Source organism: Marmota monax, unplaced genomic scaffold, assembly GCF_021218885.2.
Source record: "Marmota monax isolate L192 unplaced genomic scaffold, Marmota_monax_Labrador192_F-V1.1 WCK01_AAM20220418_F8-fsc00167, whole genome shotgun sequence".
Lineage (NCBI taxonomy): Eukaryota > Metazoa > Chordata > Mammalia > Rodentia > Sciuridae > Marmota > Marmota monax.
Window position 1 is genome coordinate 1534063 of NW_026694116.1, and position 19492 is coordinate 1553554.

The window sequence follows — 19492 nt, forward strand, 5'->3', positions numbered from 1 at the left end:
GGAGGGGAGGGGAGGGGGCGCCCACCGGCCACGGCCGCGCCGCCCGCTAGGGGCGGGAAGCTGGGGGGCTGGCAGGCCCGCGGGCCACCCCTGCAGGGGTCCAGCGACCGGCCTGCGCCGGGCAGGGCTGCCTGTGACCGGCGCGGCTGCGGTGGTTACCCTCGGGCGCCTTGTCTTGGGCTGAGGAGCCAGCTTTTCCTTGCCTCTCGGCCTCGTCCTCCTCTGCTCCTCCCGTCCAGCCCCTGGCGGTGGGGTGCAGGGCCATGGGGATGCCTGTCTGCCTGCTTTGGGGTGCTGAGGAGGAACACTCTGGCCTGGCAGAGGAGTTGGTGGCACCCTTGCAAGCCCTCACCTCCCTGAAGTTGTGCTCTGGGGACCTCTTGCTGCCCCTTCCAGCCTTGGTCTCCTTGGAGAAGGGGCAGGGAGGGCAGCTGGGGAGCCCACCCAGGGTCCCAGAACCTGTGCTTTGCTGCTGCCTCCTTCCTCTGAAGCCCTGGGAGCAGAATGTGCTGCCCTCAGAGTCTTCCCCCAGCCAGCCTTGGGCACCAATGGGCGACCCAGATTGGTGGTGGGCATCCAGCCCCTGACCTCCTCCTGGGGCCCTTTCTCCTGCAAGGCTGCTCCCACAGGGCCCAGGGTGGCTGGGACCACCCAGGGCAGGCCGCCTGCTGGGGTCTCACCTTCTCACTGGTCCTATTTCTCCAGCCCCAGGCCCAGTCTTCCTGGTTCGTCGGGAGACTGCGAGCCCTGGCACTGTGGCTGTGACCCGTGATGGCAAGGGACAGTCCAGGGGTGGGAAGAGGCTGTGTCCATTCCTCAGGAGCTCCTCCCGGGAGAGCTGCCCAAGGTCAGAAAATGCCAAGGCCACCCCAGCCAGACCCCTGCAGAGCAGCCCATAGTGCAGTGGCTTCAGGCGCAGGGGATGTGACACAGACAGGAGATAAAAGGCTCTGGTGGCCCTGAGCGGGTTTGTTTTCCTGGGGAAGAGGCAGGCGGCAAGGAGAACAGGACCATCTGCGTCTGGAGCTGTGGCTGGACTCCCTCCTGCCTCGTCCCACAGGCCCTCCCCCAGAGACCGCAGGAGCCGGCAGGGCCTTGCTCCTGGCTCCACCAGGGCCTGGGTGCTCAGCAGGCTGGAGCCACCACTGGCTGAGACACCCCTCTTGCTCGCCACAGTCCCTGGGGGCTCCAGCCAAGAGCAATCTACCCTGGACTCCATGCCACCTCTTGTTCACAAGGGCATCATACAGCTGGGTCTGCCATGGGCCACCTGGGCCAGGCCTGCGCCCCACTGCTGCTGTCTTCCGGAGGCCTGGGGAGCTCTGAAAGGCCCTGTGGGTCCCCTGGTCAGCTGGGACCTGTGCTGAGGAGGCCTGCTAGTGTTATAGAGTGCCGAGCGAGGTAGCGTCACTGCTGGAAAGATGGTTCTTCCTCCTTAAGCAGGGAAGCAGGAGCCCCCAAGCTGGGAAAGCCAGGCTCATCGAGAGCTCCCAGGGCTTTGAGAGTGAGCTGCCCACACTGTTAGTATGAGCTGGGCTTGGGGCTGTCCCTGGTCCCACTTCTGTGCAGCCTGGCACAAGTTGTTTTCCTCTCTGAACCTCAGTTCTGTCACTGTGAATGTGGATGTATGAACTGCAGGAAGGACAAGGGAGCCTTGGGGCCGCATGTGCTTGTCACAGTGTCACCCCTGCAGCTGTTCCTGACTCAAGTGGGGGTACATGCCTCACCACACTACATAGAGGGGGGTCTTCTCCCATCCAGGGCTTGACTGTCTCCTGTCAAGAGAGCCCACAAGGGCCCCTCCAATTGGAATGGGACAAGGGGAAGCCCAGGTGATGGGCCCAACACACATTGCCACGTGGACAAGGAGGCCCCGGGAGCAGGTCTAGGGAGAAGGCACTCCCGTCCACTCTGCTGCCCCAGTGTTGTTCTCCCCTTCCCTGGCCGCTCTGTACACACCTGGACACTCACAACAGCCACTTGTAAAGTCCCCTGGTGGCTCTTGGTGCCAGTCAGGCAGACACCCCTGGAGGCCGCGAGCCACCCCTCCCATCCCTACTGGGCCTGAAAGGGCGTCAGAGGGAAGAGAAGCAGTTTCCCATTCTGGACGTATCCCCCTAGCTCCGACCAGCAGCTCAGGGAGAGGGAGGGAGGACGGGCCTCTGGAACACCCCTGTGCAGGGCCAGGGAGCTGGCCCGGGGAGCTGGCCGAGCACTGCCTTCAGAGCACCACACCCAGGGCATGCTTGTGGTGGTCATCACCAGCCCTCCGCCTGGAGCCATGTGCCACGTGCCTGCCCGTAATCACCCGGAGCTCTTGGCATGTGCCACGTCATCCTGCTTGACAGATGAGACAGCAGTGTCATCCAAGCTCACCTGGCTGGGCTGTGGGCACTGAAGCCAAGCTTTGCTTTCCTGGCCCTAAACTTCAGCCCGTGTTACACTTGTCACTCTGAGCCAGCCTCATGGAGGTGACAGCAGGATGGTGGAGGGCTGAGCCCTGGGAGTGAGGAGGCCCGGGCTCAGGAGTTGCAGAGATCAAGGGTGGTGTGGGTCCCTCATGAGCTCCAGCCAGGGAACCCAGCACCTGGTTCTCTCCAGGACCCCCTGGAGGTTCACCAGGGCAGGGACAGATTGGTGGTGGGCATCCAGCCCTGTCCTCCTCCTGGGGCCCCTTCTCCTGCAAAGCTGCTCCCACAGGGCCCAGGGTGGCTGGGACCATCTCAGGTGCCACCAGCAGGCATCCAGCCAACCCAGATCTGATGACTCCGGCAATCTCTTCTGTGGACTCCAAACTGGGGAGGGGAGAGGAGGACCAGGAGTGGGGGAGAGCATGTCAAGTATGCATGCTCAAGTGAAGAGAACATTGTTTTACTACTGTTTCCAAATAATCTTGTTAGCCTGGGAAAGGGCTCCTCCTTCTCATGGATGTGAGCCTGTGCCTGTCACAATGGCCTTGCCCATTGCTCTTTGTCTCCTTGGGGGGCCTTGGAGTTCCTAGGAAGTGGGGGCTGCAGGTGAGTGGAGGGTCCCATGCATGTCCACAGGGATCCCAGAAGGAAACAGTCTGCCCCACCCACGAGGGCTCATGCTCCTCATTGGGTGACACATGCCACCCATACGACTGTGAGACACCTGGCCATGCAGCATTCTTGGGGCACTGGCTGGCAGCCATAAGCTTTGTCACCAGGTGTGTCCCCAGGGCACACAGGAAGCAGGTGCATGCTTGTACACCCCAGGAGCCATCTGTGGGGCTCCTCCTGGGCCTGCCTCTGTCTGTGCCTTGCTGGGCCTGGCAGACGTGTGGCCTGTGAGTGTCAGGGAGACACACATACCCGGGAGAGTCTCTGTGGGCTCCAGGCTCCCCAGGGCAGCTCTAGGCACCCCCAGCCTTGGGTATATGTGGGTGAGGGTCTTCTAACATCAGCCTAAAGCCAACAGAATTAGGACGGTCTACCTGCCACCCAGCATGACCGGCACAGCCCCTCCAAAACGGAAAGCAGTAGGTTTTCCCTCTGAGGAGTGGTCAGCCTACCCGGGTGCTGCCTGTTCCAGGAGTGGCTATTGTGGGGCTCGTGCAGAACCCTCTGGAAGACATGGTGAATGCCTTCCTTTTCTACTTTTCACACTGTAAGTGTTCTCCTAGATGTCACAGCCATGCTTGAGTATTTGTGTCCCTGCAAGATCTATGCATTGGGACCTCAGCCTCCGTGTGGAGGCAGTAAAAAGAGGGGCCTTAGAGTGGCAACTGAGTCATAAGGCACCACCCTCGCTGATGGGATCAGCAAGAGAGAATCAACCAGGCCCTCTTCTGCCTCTTGCCGGGCTGCCTTCCACCACGTGAGGACACAGGGAGAAGGCCCAATCTGGCAGCATAGAGTAACTCTCTCTAGACCCAAAATCTGCCTGTACCTGGAACTTGGATTTTACAGCCTCCAGAACTGTGAGAAATTAATTTGTTACATGTAAATTACCAGGTCTCAGGTATTTTGTTATACCAGCACAAATGGACTAAGGCACATTTCTAAGGGTTCTTCAAGAACATATGGGGAGGGGCCGTTTTCCACCCATCCTGTGGGTGTGCTCCAACATCCAATCCACTGGGGACACTCCACTGCTTCCTTTCCCCTCTGTCAGGGCAGAACACCTGTAGGATCCAGGTGGGCAGGGACCACCCAGAGCCGCAGCTCCAGGCACATGCTATGAATGCAGAGGGCCTCTCTCAGTTTGGACCCTGCTCATCTGGAACATGGGGAAATCACATCCCTGAGACTCCTGGGCTCAGCAAGAGTGCCACAGGGGGCACGGTAAGTTCCTATCATGGCGTGAAGGTGGCCCAGGGTTTCTGTCTCCCTTGAGTCAAGACCAGATGGTTGGAAGCCCTGGCTGCATCACTGTGTGGGACCTGGCAGGGCTATGACAACGTGGAAAGGAGGTCCTGGCCTGGCCATCAGAGAAAGGGACCAGCCAGGGTGCGGGTTTAAACCCAGCTCAGCTGCTCACGAGCTGGGGCTTTGTCTGGGCCTCTCCTGTCAGACTGGAACCTGGTGAATGAGGTCCTACCAACAAAGCCCTCGGCATGGACAGTGGTCACTGTGAAGCCTGTGCTGACCCCTCCAACCATCCTGAGCTGCATGTTCCTGCCTGGCCTGGGGCTCTGGGCAGGTGGTCCTGGATCTCCCCAGAGCATGGGGCTCATCTGTGGGCCTGGAAGCTTGCTCGCCCTCATTTGGCACAAGACTGGAGGGATCCCAGGAACCTCCAGGGCCAACAGGCTGGAGGACAGGAGCTGCCTGCTGGCCAGGAGCCCAGAGAAGTGACAGGAACAAGAGCAAGCAGCAGGGCCTGGCCCTCCTGGACTGCCCTTCCCCGGCCTCTCTCCCCTGGCCTGACCAGTGGCTACAGGCCAGCTCCTCTGTGTAGTGTCCGCCACCTAGGTGCCAGCCGCCATGCCTGAAGTAGCCGCAGAACCTGGAGGAGGCCACCCACCTCCACAGAGCCCCCTGTGGTCTCTGGGTGTCCTCCTGGAAGCCAGTGGTCCCAGCCCCAATCATCTAGCCCCCTGGCCTCCCTTGCCCTCAGAGGCCAGTGCCCCAGCCACAAGCCAGGTAGGCAGGTCGAACAGAGGGGCATGTGTCAGCCCTGAGTCCTGGCAGGGGCCACGGGGGGTGCAGCAGCTGGGGTACAACCTTGCCAGGGGTTGAGGACAGGGACTGCTTGCCGTGAGTGGGGAGGGTGCAGAGCAGGGTGCCAGGCACAGGCTTCTGGAGCTCATGGGGACCCTAAAAGGGCTCTGCATGGGGGTCCCCCCAGCCCCCGTAGCTGCTGGTTGTTGTGGAGCCTTCCTGCTTGGCTCCACGTGAAAATGGAAATCAGCCAAGTGACCTCCTCTCCCCAGGAGCGGGGAACACCTCTCCAGTCTCTCCCTCTTCCCTGGGGACTAAGATGGCCCGCTCAGAGCCAGCAGGTTCACAGTCAGGGAGAAGACCCCCTCCTGACCAGCAGCAGCCGCAGAGTCGAGAGGGCCAGGCTGGAGCCACCGTGAATGTGGAGCTGGGGGCAGCTGACGCCCAGTACCATCCCGCTCCACCAGCTGCACTTCCCTTCTGGGATGCAGGCTGGCCACAAGCATCGACTTGGACCCCTCAGAAGCTCCATTAAAATGACAGCAAGGCATCTGTTCACTTTATTCATTTATTTATTTAGAGCTGGTCCTGCTCATTGCTAGCTGCACACAGTGGCTTATCACAGGCTCCATCCTACTTTGGTGCTTAGTATGGGACACCTACTCAGGGTGGATACTGTAGCCCAAAACTCCTGGGCTCAAGGGTTCCTCTGGCTCAGCCTCCTAAAGAGCTGGGGCCACAGGCCTGCACCACCATGGCCAGCTGGCATTTAAACTGCACTCACCAAGACCAAGATGATGGTGGGAACCAGTGCACCCCCTGGACTGGAGGAAGCTGAGTGCTGGCAGCAGGGCCCGGGGAGCAGGCGGAGGCCCCAGGCCTGGGAGGCACGGGCCAGCGTCTGTGCCTTCCTCACAAACCTGATGTGTCTCTGGAGGGGTGACCCTCAGGGTGGGACAGCTGAGGGCTGGCTGCCTGTGCTGATGGCCAGGGAGCTGGGGGATGTTGTATCCTGAATGCCCCCAGCACCCTGGCTGCCTCTGCACTTCTCCCCCAGGCAGGAGCACAGAAAATCTTCAGGGGTCTGCTCCACCGGAGGGAAAGGCCGACTCGTCCCCTCCTTCAGTGCCACAGTTTCCTCCCCGTATCCAGGTCAGGTTCTCCGTGAGCAGACAGTGGGACGGGGTTTGGATGCAGGACATGCAGTGGGGCAGCACCTGGCAGAGTGAGGGTCTGAGCTCCACCCAGGCCTGCCAGGCCTGCAGGGTTCAGGGCTCTGGGCAAGTGTGGCCCATGGGCTGAAGTGGCTGGGCCCTTGCCCCTGTTGCTTAGTCCCTGAGAAGAGAGTGGCCATGGTTAGGTGACTCTCTGCCAGTGAGGGAGCCCCTGATGGGCTGGGGACGGTCCTGCAGCTGGGCCCTGTCTTTCCTGGAGGGGTGTCCGTGCTTGCTGGGGACCACCCCTCACTCATGAGGTTCTGTTTTCCAGGATTCCTGAGGGTCACGGGCCTGCTTTGGTATAAGTGGATTCCCTAGTCTTATGGGATGTTGTGGGGGACCAGGCACCCCGTAACCTCAGAGGATGGTGCTGGCTGAGGCCCTGCGAATGCAAACCCAACCCATACCCAGAAAGCACGTGTGCTCGGGGAGAAGGGACGGCTGGCCCTCTGGAACAGAGGCCCTGGGGGAGCCTGGCCTTGGTGAGCACGGCACCCTATGTGCTGAGCCTGCCTCTGCAGCTGGTGGCCTGGGCACTGTTGGGCAGCGGTGCTGGACTGACCTGGTCCCCAGGAGTTTACAGCATCCCTGCACCATGCCACGTGTTGGTGGTGGGTGACAGTGCTCAGCTGGCTGGGCAGAGCCCTGGACTTAGTTGCTGGCCGTCTTCTGCTGGCGGGTGCTCTGGGACAGAGATCCCAGCGTGAAGGTCTTCATGCACTGTTCTACTACCGGGTGCCCATCGCCATACCTCCACACACATGTCCTTCCCTGATGGTCAGTCTTTCTCGGTTTGGTTCCTAGCTGGCCACTTGCCATTGCCCGTGACTGTGTAGTCTCCCTTCCCACACTTACTGCCCTCCCCATCCACCTTGGCCTCCCAGGGCTGCCACGGGGTAGACTGAGTCATGGCCACCATCTTTCTGGGGTTGTACTGGGCCAGCCTATCCATAACGGGCTGTGGCCAGCTCTTCCTCCTCTGGCTGGCTCCACCAGACCCCACTGGAGCCAGAGGAGTGGGCTGGAGGAGGGTGCAGATGCCCCATCCTAGGTGTGCCCACCTTCCCTGGGCAGTGGCCATGCTGAGTCCTCCCCACCCTAGTACTGGGTCTGATGGGACCCTGCTCACAACAGGTAGTTCTTGCCCATCAAACTGGCTCTTGACCAGATGATTGCTCCGTGTGGGATCCAGAAGCACATGGGGGTGCGCTCTCCAAAGGCCAGGTGTCTCAGTCTGCTTGGGTGCTGAATCACCTGGGCACCACGGGACTTAGTATGGGCATACAGGGCCACATCTCGGTCCGGGGCTGGAGTCCACGATGGTGGCTATGGCTGCCCTAGTTGCTGGCAAGGGCTCTTTCTGCACCAGTGTCCTTTGTTGCTCTGTCTTCACGTGGCCTGCTGGGGTTGAGAGGGCCAGCACTGACCAGGGCCCTGCTCTCAGGTCATTAGACCTCAACCTCCTGTAGCCACACTGGGGTTGGGGCTTCAACGTGACTTCTGGAGACGTACCTACATTTGGTCCATGACAGCATGTGACTCGCTACAGTGGATGTCAGCTGACTTCAACCCCAGGGACCTGGGCCGTGAGTCTCTGGCTGGCACTCGCCCCTCCCCCACCCCCTGGGTTCTACTGCATCCAACACCACACGGTCTGCTGGTCGCACAGCCTGGGGACAGGTCTGCCTACACAGCAGCTGGCCCTGTGCTGAGTCCTGCTCAAACCTGGCAGCCTCACAGTCACCTGAAAGTAGCCAGAGAATGTCCCTGGGTGTGGCCTGTGTACCAGCAGAGCCTTGACCGTCCCACAGGTGTGACCTAGCTTTGACCCTGGAAGGGATGCCCAGCAACGCCCTGACCGCTAGGCCTCTAGAATTTTTATGGATGAGGCAGCCCTCAGAATTTCTGGGTGAGTGAGCACGAGGCATGCAGCTGCCACCTGAGGCCACCACCCCTTAGCAGCACCGAGGCCTCTTGCTCAATCAGCCAGCTGCATCATGCCACTGAGGAAGCGTGGCCGAGGCAGGAGGTGAGGCGGCCCTGGCAGGGCTGAGCATGGTTGCAGGAGGCATGTCTAGAATGCGGGGTGATAGAGGGGAGGGGAGGGGAAGGGGGGATAGGAAGGGCAGCAGAATAAAACAGACATTATGACTGCTGCATGTATGTACGTGACTGCGTGACCAATGTGATTCTGCAACCTGCACACTCAGAAAAATGAGAAATTAGACCCCATTTGATTCAAATGTATGATATGTCAAGATCATTGTACCATCATGTGTAAGTAATAAAAAAATAAAATAGAATGCGGGGTGCTGAGGAGGACGGTGCTCTGAGCCTCCTCTCTCAAACTAGCAGAGACCTGCCTCTGTTCCAGAGGCTGGGATTGTCCACTGCTGGGCAGAGTCACTGGCCATGCCGGGGTCTGACTGCTTCAGCTGGACAGGGCTGGTAACCAGGCAGAGCTGTGAGGGGCCCAGCAGCACTGCTCCCTTGAGGTCCTCTAGGACACTGGCCCCACTGGCCCCCACATGCAGGACAGCCTGCTGGCCAGGAGGGACATGCTTCACAGGCTCCTGCAACCCCCTTACTGTGATCTTTCATCTCACAGACCAGGGTGGCCCAGCGGGGGTGCACCAGCCCAAGTGCAGTCCAGAGGCAGGAGAGTGGCCACTGTGAGCTGGATCCTGGTGGAGCCTGGAAATCCCTGCTCCAGCAGGGAGCAGTGACTGGGCTCCACAGTGCCCACAGCCCTGACCAGGCCTCCCTTTCTCAGAGCAGTGACCGCAGGGCCCTGTAGAGAGGGACTGAGGGTCAGCTTCAGACTGTTGTGTGCTTCCCCTCTCTGGCCAACTCTTCAGGCCCTGGGCTCCTGTGTAAAGCCGGCTTTCTGCTGGGCGACATCCCCCATTCGGTCACCATCTTTAACCTACGCTGCAGGAAGGGGCTGGGCTGCCCCATTGGTGGCTGCAGTCTCTCTTGCCCATGGAGGTCACCATGTCATTGCCATCTCCATGACTCTCTGTGCCACCAGAAGGATGTGCTCCCAGCACAAAGGAAGAGTGGCACCCTCAGAGGAGCTGTGTGGGCGCTCAGCGTGAGCGGGTGCAGAAAGACCCTGGGTGCCAGCCCTGCTTCTGGTGTGGGGGGAACCAATCAGTGTGTAGGTCGTAAGAGTCTGGGTCCTTGTTACCTGGGTGAGCCCAACACGCAGCGCTGGGGCCACTGCCTCTGACATGGAGCAGAAGCACAGGAGGAAGGGCCCCGAGGGCCAGAGCAGAGCGGGTACAGACGCCGGTGGTGTGGATGGCCAGCACCCTGAGTGCAGGGGCAGGTGCGTTTTGAGACCCTGCAGCAGCCTGACTCTGCTGGTTCAGAGGGAGTTTTCCGACACTTGCCCCTGGGAGGATGTGGCTCACTGCTGCCACCTGAGGCCTTCTGTGCCTCCCTGAGAGGGCCAGTGGTGTCCCTGCTGCTATAAGCCAGAGAGAACGCAGCAGAGGAGGTGGTGAGGCGGGAGTGCCAGGACCGGGAGGAAAGCACAGGTCCAACTGAAGTGTGGGGTCTGCACTAGAATGTGCTTTCAAAGCTAGAGACCTATTTGAGTAGGTGCATTTCCTTAAAAAAAAAAATTAGGTTTGTTTTGGTATGTGGGGTTTGGGGACCTGAGACTTCCTGGCCTACACACACCTGTGTTCCCCCACCTCCAGCAACTGTGACAGGGACCTCAGCATCCATGGGGCAGTGCCAGGAAGCATCCAGGCCCAAGCTGGGGAGCATGCAGATAGCGAGGGACCAGAGCTGGGTCTGGGCAGCAGGAGGGCGGCTGGGCCCTCTGGGAATGTGGAGGTCATATCTGACTGACTTGGATGACATCACCCAGGGTGAAGGGACACTGGTAGGGGATATCCAGAAACCCTCCCAGGATCTCAGCTCCTCCCTGCAGGTTCCAGACTCCACGCTCAGCCCCGGGGCAGGGCTTCTCCCTGTTTCTCTGATGTTGAAGGACAAAGTCAACCGTATCCCCACTTGCCCAGAACCAGTGCACACCTGGCCCAAAGCACACCTGGGCAAGTTTTCAGGAGCCTGAGGACTGGCCCTCGTCCAGGATAGCCAGGCCCCTCCTGGCGTGGCGGGGAGATGGCCTGGGCAAGTCCACAAAGCTCTAGCACCCAGTCTGCTGACCACAGGCGTCACCCTCCCAGATTGTCTGGCCATGGGCAGAGCCACTTCCAGGGTGGTCTTGCTGTGGGGAGCCCAGCTCTGGTTGAGGAGGCCTTGCCTAGGACTGTGTTGAGCAACTATCCAGGGCCCAGGGCTGCTGTCCTGGAGGCTGCCTCAGGAGGCAGAGTCCCCCCACCCAAGTATTCCAAAGACCAGGACGATCCCAGCTTGTGCCAAAACCAAATTTGCTAAATATCTAGAGGAGTTTCTTGGAAGGGGGCTATTTTCCAGTGTTCTTGGGGTGGGTGATGGGTGGCCTAGAGCCCCTCAGTTCCTGCTTCCACCACCTCCCTGCAGGGGACTCCCAAACCACGATGGGGAGAGGGCGCCACCTGCTGGCAGCCTAGGAGGACTACAACCAGCTGCCTGTTCTCAGTGAGGACGCCTAGGCCCCCAGGGCTCCAGGCCTTGCACATTGAAAAACTCAAGTCTAAGGACCCCTGGGAAAACTTCAACACCAGGAGTAAGGGTGATTGGTCCCAGGAGACTGAGGCCAGCAGCCCTGTGCCCCCACGGCCACCTGCCACAGTCCTGCATGTGTCCTGTAGCTGTGGTTCTACAGATTTTGACTTTGGTGTCACTGGACCTAGTGGTGCCAGTCTACCTACCTGCCTGTCCGCCTGCCAGCCAGGCCCCAGCCAGGCAGCCCCCGCCACAGGTACCATGTTTCAGAAGCTTGGAGCTAGAATTCTGCCACCAGGGTCCTATTAGCTCCAGCTGCCAGGTGCATTGTTAAAGGCCAGCTGTGCTGATGGTCCCTGGGAAGGGGGCAGTCAGGAGGGGACAGCAATCTGGCAGGGGGCAGTGCCAAGGTCCACTAGGCCTGAGACACGCCCCACTGCCCCAGGGGACCCAGTGGGGATGGGGTGTCCCAAGTGCCTGCCCACCCCCTCCCCAGTGAGGTTGGTGTTGGGTGGTACGGAGACCTCCAGGTTCTGTCCCTCCTCATCCCCACATATGGGACCCAGCAGGGTACAGGGCCTCAGGTGTGCACCCCACCCTGACCTCAAAGTGGTGGTTACTCAGGTGAGGCTCCTGGCTCCTGGCTCCTGGCACAGGAATACAAGTCCCCTGGGCTGCACAGGGAGGAGGAGGAGCTGCAAACTCTGGTAGGGCTGGGGTTTCTCTGGCAACCTCTGGGCGGGGCAGTTTCCCTCAGCAACTGGGCACCTGGAGTCCTTAGCTCCAGGGCACTCGCATTGTGGACTCCTCTGGCCTTGTAGTGTGGCTGCTGCCCAGCGTCCTCCTGCAGACAGGGAGACCTGGAGCCCTCCAGTGGGTGAGTACCTGGGGAGATCTACCTGAACCCTGCCCAGTCTGCACCAAGCACCTGGAGGAGGGGGCTGGGGCAGAAGGGGGGCAGAGATAGGGAACAGGGGGCACAGGCTCCCTGTTCCTCTACCCAGCTCCCCTGGGGGAATCTTCCTGTGTTGCCCCCTCTGAGGGTGTGGGCCCCGAGGCAGAGCGAGACTGCCTTGGGAGGGCTTCTCCCCTGCCCTGCCTGCAGGGCTGCCGCCCTCCGAGCTCAGGTGAGCTCCTGTGAGCACTGTCACCATCTCCGTCTGTGAAGTGGGAATCTGGGCTGACGTGAGGCTCAGTATTGGGCCCACCTGGCAAATCCATTATCCTGACAGTGGGGTGGGGACAAGGAGAGGCTGCACTGGCCAGGACAGCCCAGCCCAGTATGGGCAACCTGCTAAAGCTCTCTGGCATGTGGCCTGGCTCCCTGGCTGACCCGCCTTGCTGTAGAGCCCCCATTAGGGTCTGTGAGGTAAGTCTGGAGCAGTCCAGGACGGAGGCCCAGAGCTAGACCCTCAAGGCCCTGGCCCTCTGCTGGCCATCTGAGCCCTTGAGGGAGCTCTGGTCCCTGAGGAAGTGGTGCTGTGTGCTCGGGCTCCTTTTTCAGGTGGCACCCCCTTGCTGGGGGGTCAGGCCACAAGTCCCACAGCTGTGTGCTGCTCTGAGGACCCATGATTTGAGGGAGGTGGTACTGAGAGGGGTCCCTGCTCTGCATATGTGACAGTTGGCAAGGTCACAGCCTCCCTCACAGGGAAGTGTGGAGTCAAGGCCACCCCAGGTAAGGTGTTGCAGGCAGGGTCTGGGTGCCCTGGAGGGCCAGCTCAGGAGGCCCGTTCCTCACGGGCCTTCTCAGGTGGGAGGTAGGTGCCTGCCCTGGCTGTGGAGGAGGCTGACCAGGCCTGGGGTCAGGTGTGGAGGGGCTGCCTGGGACCTCCCTCTGTGGCGAGGCCCTGGTGGAGCCTCTCCTTGGCACCTGGATGTGTCCCCCAGGGTCTTCTTCTGGGTCTTATGAGCTGGCGGTGCAGCTGGGGTCTCTGCAGGAGCAGTGACAGCCCTCCCTGCCCGCCGCCGCCTCGGACTACAGCACCCGCGACAGGACAGCTTGCCACGTGCCATCTCTGCCTCGTCTCACTCCTTGGGCTCTTCCATCTGGCTTCCCAGTGGCACCCACTCCCCACGGTCTTCCCAAGTCCCGCCCTGGCATCTGCTGCCTCTGTGTCCCCTGTCTCCTGGCGCAAGGCCAGTGGAAGCTTCAGTGGGCTGGACGGACGGACTGCCCAGACTCACACGCACAGAAAAGCCCTGCCCTGCTCTGCAGACCCTTTGGGGTGTGTGTGTGTGTGTGTGTGTGTGTGTGTGTGTGTGGCGTGCACCACAGGGGAGACCTGTGCTTTGACTCGGGGGCCCAGAGCCTCTGGCCCTCTACATGTCATTCCCTGGCTGTGACTGTGACCTGTTCGAGCCTGAAGAGCTGGGCTGCTGTGGGGACCCTGAGGCTCTGCTGCCTTCCTGGCCCTGGCAGCCTGGTGGCCTCGGGGTGCAGCTGTGCCGCCGGCGGCCGTGGGGCTGCGGAGGGCAGGGCAGTTGGTGGCAGGGTGCCATGCCAACACCCGGGCCTGTGTTGCTGTTGCTGGGCACTGTGGCCTCAGGCCCTGGGGCCCCCAGGGTGACGGGCATGGTGCCCTTCTCCTCTCGCTGTGCAGCACTGCCCGGCCCTGCTGGGCTTTGCTTTCCAGGGCCGAGGCGGTGAGAAGTAAACAGTGTTGCTAATTAGAGCAGAGCTGCCAGCTTCCAGAAGGGGGGCCTCCCGCCCCCGCCCACCTTCCGCGGCCCAGATTGCAGCAGAGTCAGGCATATGCTGCAGTTGGAGCCTGTGTGCTTTTCGCAGTTGCGGGGGGCTGGGGGCCTCTGCGGCGCTGCTGCCTGCTGAGCCCCGCCCTGTCTATACCTGTGCAGCCCAGTCTTGGAACTGGGTGGTGGCTGTGGGCCGGCACAGGGGTGGGAGGCTGGACAGGGACAGGGTGCCTGGGCTCCCTCCCTGGCTCCTTCCTCCACTCTGCAGGCCCAGCCGAGAACTTGGTGTTCCATGTGTCTTCTGGACTCCCGAGGGCGCCTCCACGGGGACGAGGTTCCGCTCGCTTCGCAGAGGAGTGGGCCAGGGCCCGGAGGGCTGCACAGCTTGCCTGACATCCTGAGGGTGCCTGGTGTCTCAGCCCCTGGGCCCTCCCTGCCTAGGGGTACCCGGGGATGGGCAGGGGTACCCGGGGATGCCCTGTTGGCTTCTCCTCCCAGCCCACCCTGCCAAGAAGCCAGCCCTCAGACAGGGCTCCGCATGGCCCTGGGACCCCCAGGATCAGCGGATTTTCCTGGCCCTGGGGGTGTGGGAGGTCGTGGGAATGACTTGGCATGCCAGCTTCCTGACCCCCCCAGGCCCCTGGACCTGGGACTCAAGCTGAGCCCCAAGTCCCTCCCCTATAGTAAAGGTAATAAGTGGACGTCCCTCAAGGGACTGTCACAGGGTAGCACAAGTGCCCAGCCATGCAGTGAATGTTGCTGATAAAGGGGTGTGTTTACATGCTGACATGGGTCACGACCCCACAGGAGAGGTGGACAGGGATCTGGCAGGCACCCCCAAGGACAGGAGTGGGCAGGCCCTTCACACTGTGGGGTGTTAGAGGACTGTCCTCCCAGGGGGAGAGGGGAGGGAGGAGGCCAGAGGGCCGGGGAAGGGGTATGTGCCTTGTGCACCAGAGTGGAGCTCCAGTGGTAGAAGCCAAGGAGGTAGTGGGTTGGCCAGCACCAGGAGTCCAGGAGCAGGCCCTGGTTGGCATGGACCTTCCCCTGGGCCTGCAGAGGCCCAGCTGAGGTGACGGTGCTGCCAGGGACACGTGCAGGCTCCTTGACCCAGGTTCTGGCCTCTGCCCACTGGTCTTCTGGGAGCCTCTGTTCCTGGCCACTCTGCGGCCAGCACAGAGACCCACCCTGCTAGCAGGGGTGGTGGTCGTGGGGGCAGGAGACAGACTGCACAGGTTTGGCCATGGCATGGACTGGACATGAGCAGAGGCTCCAGGCTTTGGGGAGCCAGTGTGGGCCCCCTGGTTTGGAGTGTGTCCTGAAGCCTTGTGATTGAGCAGCCTGAGGGGACCCAGCAGCACCCAGCACGGCTGGTAGGGAGCAGAGGGCAGCGATCGGTGGCCTCACAGCCCACAGGACAGCAGCTGCTCCGCCCTGGCTTTGTCCTCAGCCAGGCCTCTCCACGCTTTTGCTCTTTGTACAGGAAAGTATTCACTCGGTTCTGGCCACTGTGTGTGGCTCTCTCCCGTCAAACCAGGGCCTCGACAACCCGTGGGCTGATCAGCAGCGGGCCGTGGGCAGGGTGTGTCCAGCCTCGATCCTCAGATGCTCTGCCCCCCGCTTTTGGGAGCAGGGCTGGGGAGTCCTGGACTTGGGTGCTATGGGGGCCTGAAGGCCCGGCAGAGAGGAGGTGACGGTCAATAAAGGGGCCAGTCCTTTGGTGGTTGGATGGCCCAGGGCCATGTCTGTAGGAAGCAGACGGGTGTTCAGTCCCAGGGTGGGGAGGCTCCCTGGGAACCAGAGAGAGCCAGAGGTGGAGCTGTCTTCGAGGATCACCTCAGAGTGGTTCAGGCTTCCAGGATGGCGTGGGTGACACATGATCACTCCCTGTTGCCCCCAGCCTCTTGTGCCAGCCCAGATCTGCTGCGTGACACTCTAGAAGGTTGCAGAAGTTCCTCAGCCTTTTCCAGGCCCCCAGTTGCGGCAGCCCTAGTCTCCTCTCTGGGACTTCTGATCTCTTGCAAATGTCATCCCCAGGGAAGCCAGGAGCCCTAGCAGAGTGGGACACCAGGCTGGGCCGTGTCCCTGGGCTGGATTCGGGTCCTGCTGGCTGTGGCAGTGTCCTGGCTGCAGGGAGGTCTGGGGGGCCTCAGATTCCAGGTGGGGCCTGGGCTTGGCAGCCCTCCTGGCTTGACACCCTTTCCCTAGGTTAGGCCCTGTATAAAAAAGCCCCGGGAAGGGCAGGGGTGTGGCTCCGTGTCAGAGAGCCTTCCCGGCACGTGTGAGGGCCTGGCTTCCACCCCCAACCCCAAAAATAAAACAATAAAGACTTAGGTTTTCTTCATGCCACCTAGAACCAGGGGACTTTTGCTGTCAACTCCTTATCTCTGGACCACTCCAAAGGAGCACCTTTGGGGCACATCCCAAGACAGATTCCTGCATCTCCACACCTGTCCCTATCAGCCACGCAGCAGAGAACTCACGGGCACTCACAGTCCTCAGGGAGAGGCAGGGTCTCCCTTCCCCCACTCGACCTCAGGACCAGCTGCGCCCCAGACCAGCCACACACAGAACCCATGTCCACCCCACCACGCGGCCCTGCCGGGCAGGTTCATGGAACCCCTGGGATGTGTCTCTTCGAGCTCCCGGGGAGGAGGACGCAAGCCAGGACTCCTGGCTTTGGGGGACATCTGGGAGTGTTGGTGGGAGCCCCAGCAGGAGTTGAAGGGCTCAGGCTCTGTCGCTGAGTGACACGGGGTTATTATGCTGTCATGGGGACACCTGGAATTCTCTCCCACCCCACTGAGAGGCAACTCATTAGGAAGCCCCCACCCCAGCCATTGCCAGCTCAGGGCCTGCACCCACTGTCCCCACCCAGTTTCAATGACCGTCCTGAGGGCTTCCACTGTAGGCCAGGGGGCCAGAACAGGCCAACATCCAGAGCCAGGCAGTGGCCAGCCTGTCCAGCACAGTGATGGGCCCTGGGCTGTAGACCTTGAGGCCACCATGTGAGCCCACCGTCAGGCTGATGGCGGCTGGGGCTCGCCCTGGTGCTCACCCACCTTGGCTACTGGCCATGCCAACCCCAGTCTTGGGCAGGCTGCCCACCTACCTGCGGAGAGCACTCCAGCCCTTCCCCAAGGATAGCCAGCAGCAGGGTCTCTGGTCTGTCAGGACCCTGGGGAGAACGGGGAGCAGGAAGACCAAGCCCAGGTAGTGTCTGTGTGTCGTCTAATGCGTGGGGCAGACTGCAGGGGTCTTGCCTTCCCCAGGCAGTGCCCTGGTGGACGACACCAGGACATGGAGGTCAGCGCTCAGGTCCTGGGCCTGCCTCTGCCAGCGCCTTGGTGTGGGCTGGCCTCTGAGCCTTAGTTTTCCCACCTGCAAATTGGGCTGATGACGATCCCCACCTCAACAGGGCATGGTCAGACCCCACGAGAGATGGTCAGGGCCAGGACCCTGGGAAAGAGTGTTTACTGTGGGACAGTTGTGGGAGCAGGGGTTGCAGGGACAGGGGACTCAGTCTCGAATGCTCTGCTCAGCATTGGGCCGCCAGCCTGACCAACTGTGTCTGTCACTCTTTCCAAGGGAAGACAGTCTTGGTCTACCTGCAGCCGAGGGTGACCTCATAGCTGACCTGGGGTGGCCCGGGCCCTCCCAGCAGCTGGGCTTTCATGGCACGATTCCTCACGTGGTCTGGTCTGATGGCATGGAGGAGCCAAGCCCCAGTATGGAGGCCTGCAGCTTGCCCCTGTGGGCTGTAAGCCAGGAGGACAGGGATGGGGACAGTTCGGTGTCATCGGGCCGCATTTCCGGCTCCTCTGGGGGCCATGAATCATGTGCAACTCCCAGAGGGCCCTGGAGGGAGAGGCCACCCCAGATGCTAGGGCCCCGGCGGCATCCCAGAAAGAGCAACCCACGGCTGGAGCAGCTAAGGGACAAGATCCGGGCGCAGACGCAGTGGCAGGCTAGCTGCGCCTCCTTGGGCACCTCAGCACCCTCCAGTGCCTCGCGCCTCTACAAAGCTGCGTCGCTGGCACCCAGGAGCAAGACCCGCAAGGCGACAAGCTCCCTTCCAGCCCCTACAAGATGCCCAGGTCAGTGGCAGGTTGGCTGGGGGAGGGAGGCTGGGCCTGAGGCTGTGGAGGCCAGGAGGCAGGCGGGTGGGGAGGGTGCCAGAGGCAGGGGCACCGGTGTGGCCCACCAGGGAGGTGTGTGCCATGTGCCCAGTGCCCCGAGGGCTTCAAGGCCCCAGAGCCACGTGGAGATTGGAGAGGGGCTTCTGAGCTGGGTTTAGGTGAGGAAGGCCCATTGATGGCTGAATCACATTGGAAGGACAGGGACGTGGAGGGTGCGGAAAGAACCTGGGTCTGTTTCTTTGTCCCTGAAGCTTTGGGGGCTGGTCCCGAAGCAGGCCAGCTGCGTGGTCAGGGACCCTAAGAAGCCAGAGTGGGGTCCAGAAGGTTCACCCGCTTCCTGGCCTGGAGAGGGGTGGCATATCTAGGGAGCCTCACTGCTGGGCAGGAGGGGGCCTGGCCCAGGCGCCTCCTTCTAAGGAGGCAGGGAGATGGACATCTGCCCTTTTTCTTTTTTAAGGCAGCAGCTTATTTTTAAAGATGATTGTAAACTACATGACATAAGACCTGCCATCTTTGGCATCCCTAAGTGTCTGTTAGTGGCATTAAATGTATCCTTTGCTGGGTGGCCACACCTCTGTCCATCTCCCAAGCTTCCCCATTATTCCAAACTAAGCCCTGTCCCCATTAAACACCAGCCCCCCCAGACCCCACCCCTCTATTTCCTGTCTCATGGACCTGGGCTCCGGTCACCTCATGGAAGTGGGTCCCCCAGGACGGCCCTTGTGACTTTTTCAAAGGCAGCGTGCTTCTTTCTGAAAGTATAGATGATGAAACGCCAGGGAGACCGCGGCTGCTCCCTCCGTGGCCCTCCCAGTGTTTCTCTGGCCAGCTCTGGGATGTGCCCTCTGAGCCTTGCTGCCTCGAAAGGATGGGATTGAACCAGGGGCTGTGGCCTCCTTTCCCATGTGGAGGTTCCAAGCCCAACCAGTGCCCTGCAAGAGGGCAGATTCTGCTCTGTAAGCCACGGTGGTGACCTGTCGGTGCCAGGTCTGGCCTAATGAGGCAGCTTCCCACTAAGGGGTGTCCTCGCCGGGGCGTGGCCCGAGGTGCTGCCCCTGAGCCTTCTCCCTGCCCCCTCTGTGTGCATGCCCCAGGCTTCAGTGACCTGCATGCAGCTGAGCCCAGAATGGAAGACATAGTACTCTCTGGCCTGGGGCACGAGCTCTCCCGGGTCACCCAGCATGAGGCTTCAGGTGAGTGGTGTGGATACCACGGGCTGGGCCCCACTTACAGATGACACTGGAGGTCAGAGAGGACCCTAGCTGAGAAGGTGCTAATGGGGATTTGGAGCCTGAGCTGTAACCCTCTGCCTCTCAGGGGAGAGAATCCCAGGCCCCTCAGGGCAGGGGGCTGGAGGGGCATCTCTTTGTAGAGCCATCTCCTGTGCAGAAGGAGGTGTTCTCACTACCTTGCGGCCAGCCCGAGGCCCTCCAGGACCCCCAGCCCCTGGCTCCCTGGGCCGTCTGGCAGACGTAGGCCCTGCCTAGCTCTGGAGGTGCTGCGGGTGGGCCATGGGTCAGAAGACTTCCAGGTAGGGGATGGGCCTGGGGACACACGTGGCTGAGTTTGCTCACTCATTCTATAGACAGAGGAGGGGTGGAGAGACGGGCGGGCTGCTCTGGGAGTGGAGGGCTGCGCTGTCGGGAACACACGCCTCACCCCACCCTGCAGCCTCCAAGGGTGCTGGACCCGGGGG

At 61.4% G+C, this 19492-nt stretch overlaps 1 protein-coding gene across 8 annotated transcripts in view; it reads left to right on the plus strand.

The window, feature by feature from the left end:
* The first annotated feature begins 11727 nt into the window (after positions 1-11727).
* Positions 11728-19492, plus strand: part of Ccdc187 (coiled-coil domain containing 187) — a 47985-nt gene continuing 40220 nt past the window's right edge. For 4 of the 8 annotated variants that reach the window (XM_046465635.2, XM_058585930.1, XM_058585931.1 and 1 more), the window contains exons 1-3: positions 11758-11843; positions 12471-17754; positions 18891-18989. In XM_046465635.2, the coding sequence (XP_046321591.1) occupies positions 17079-17754; positions 18891-18989 (775 nt within the window). In that variant the 5' untranslated portion in view covers positions 11758-11843; positions 12471-17078. Of the gene's footprint in view, positions 11844-12470; positions 17755-18890; positions 18990-19492 lie in introns of all 8 variants that reach the window. The other 4 variants (XM_058585929.1, XM_058585933.1, XM_058585934.1 and 1 more) reach the window with 4 other exon arrangements.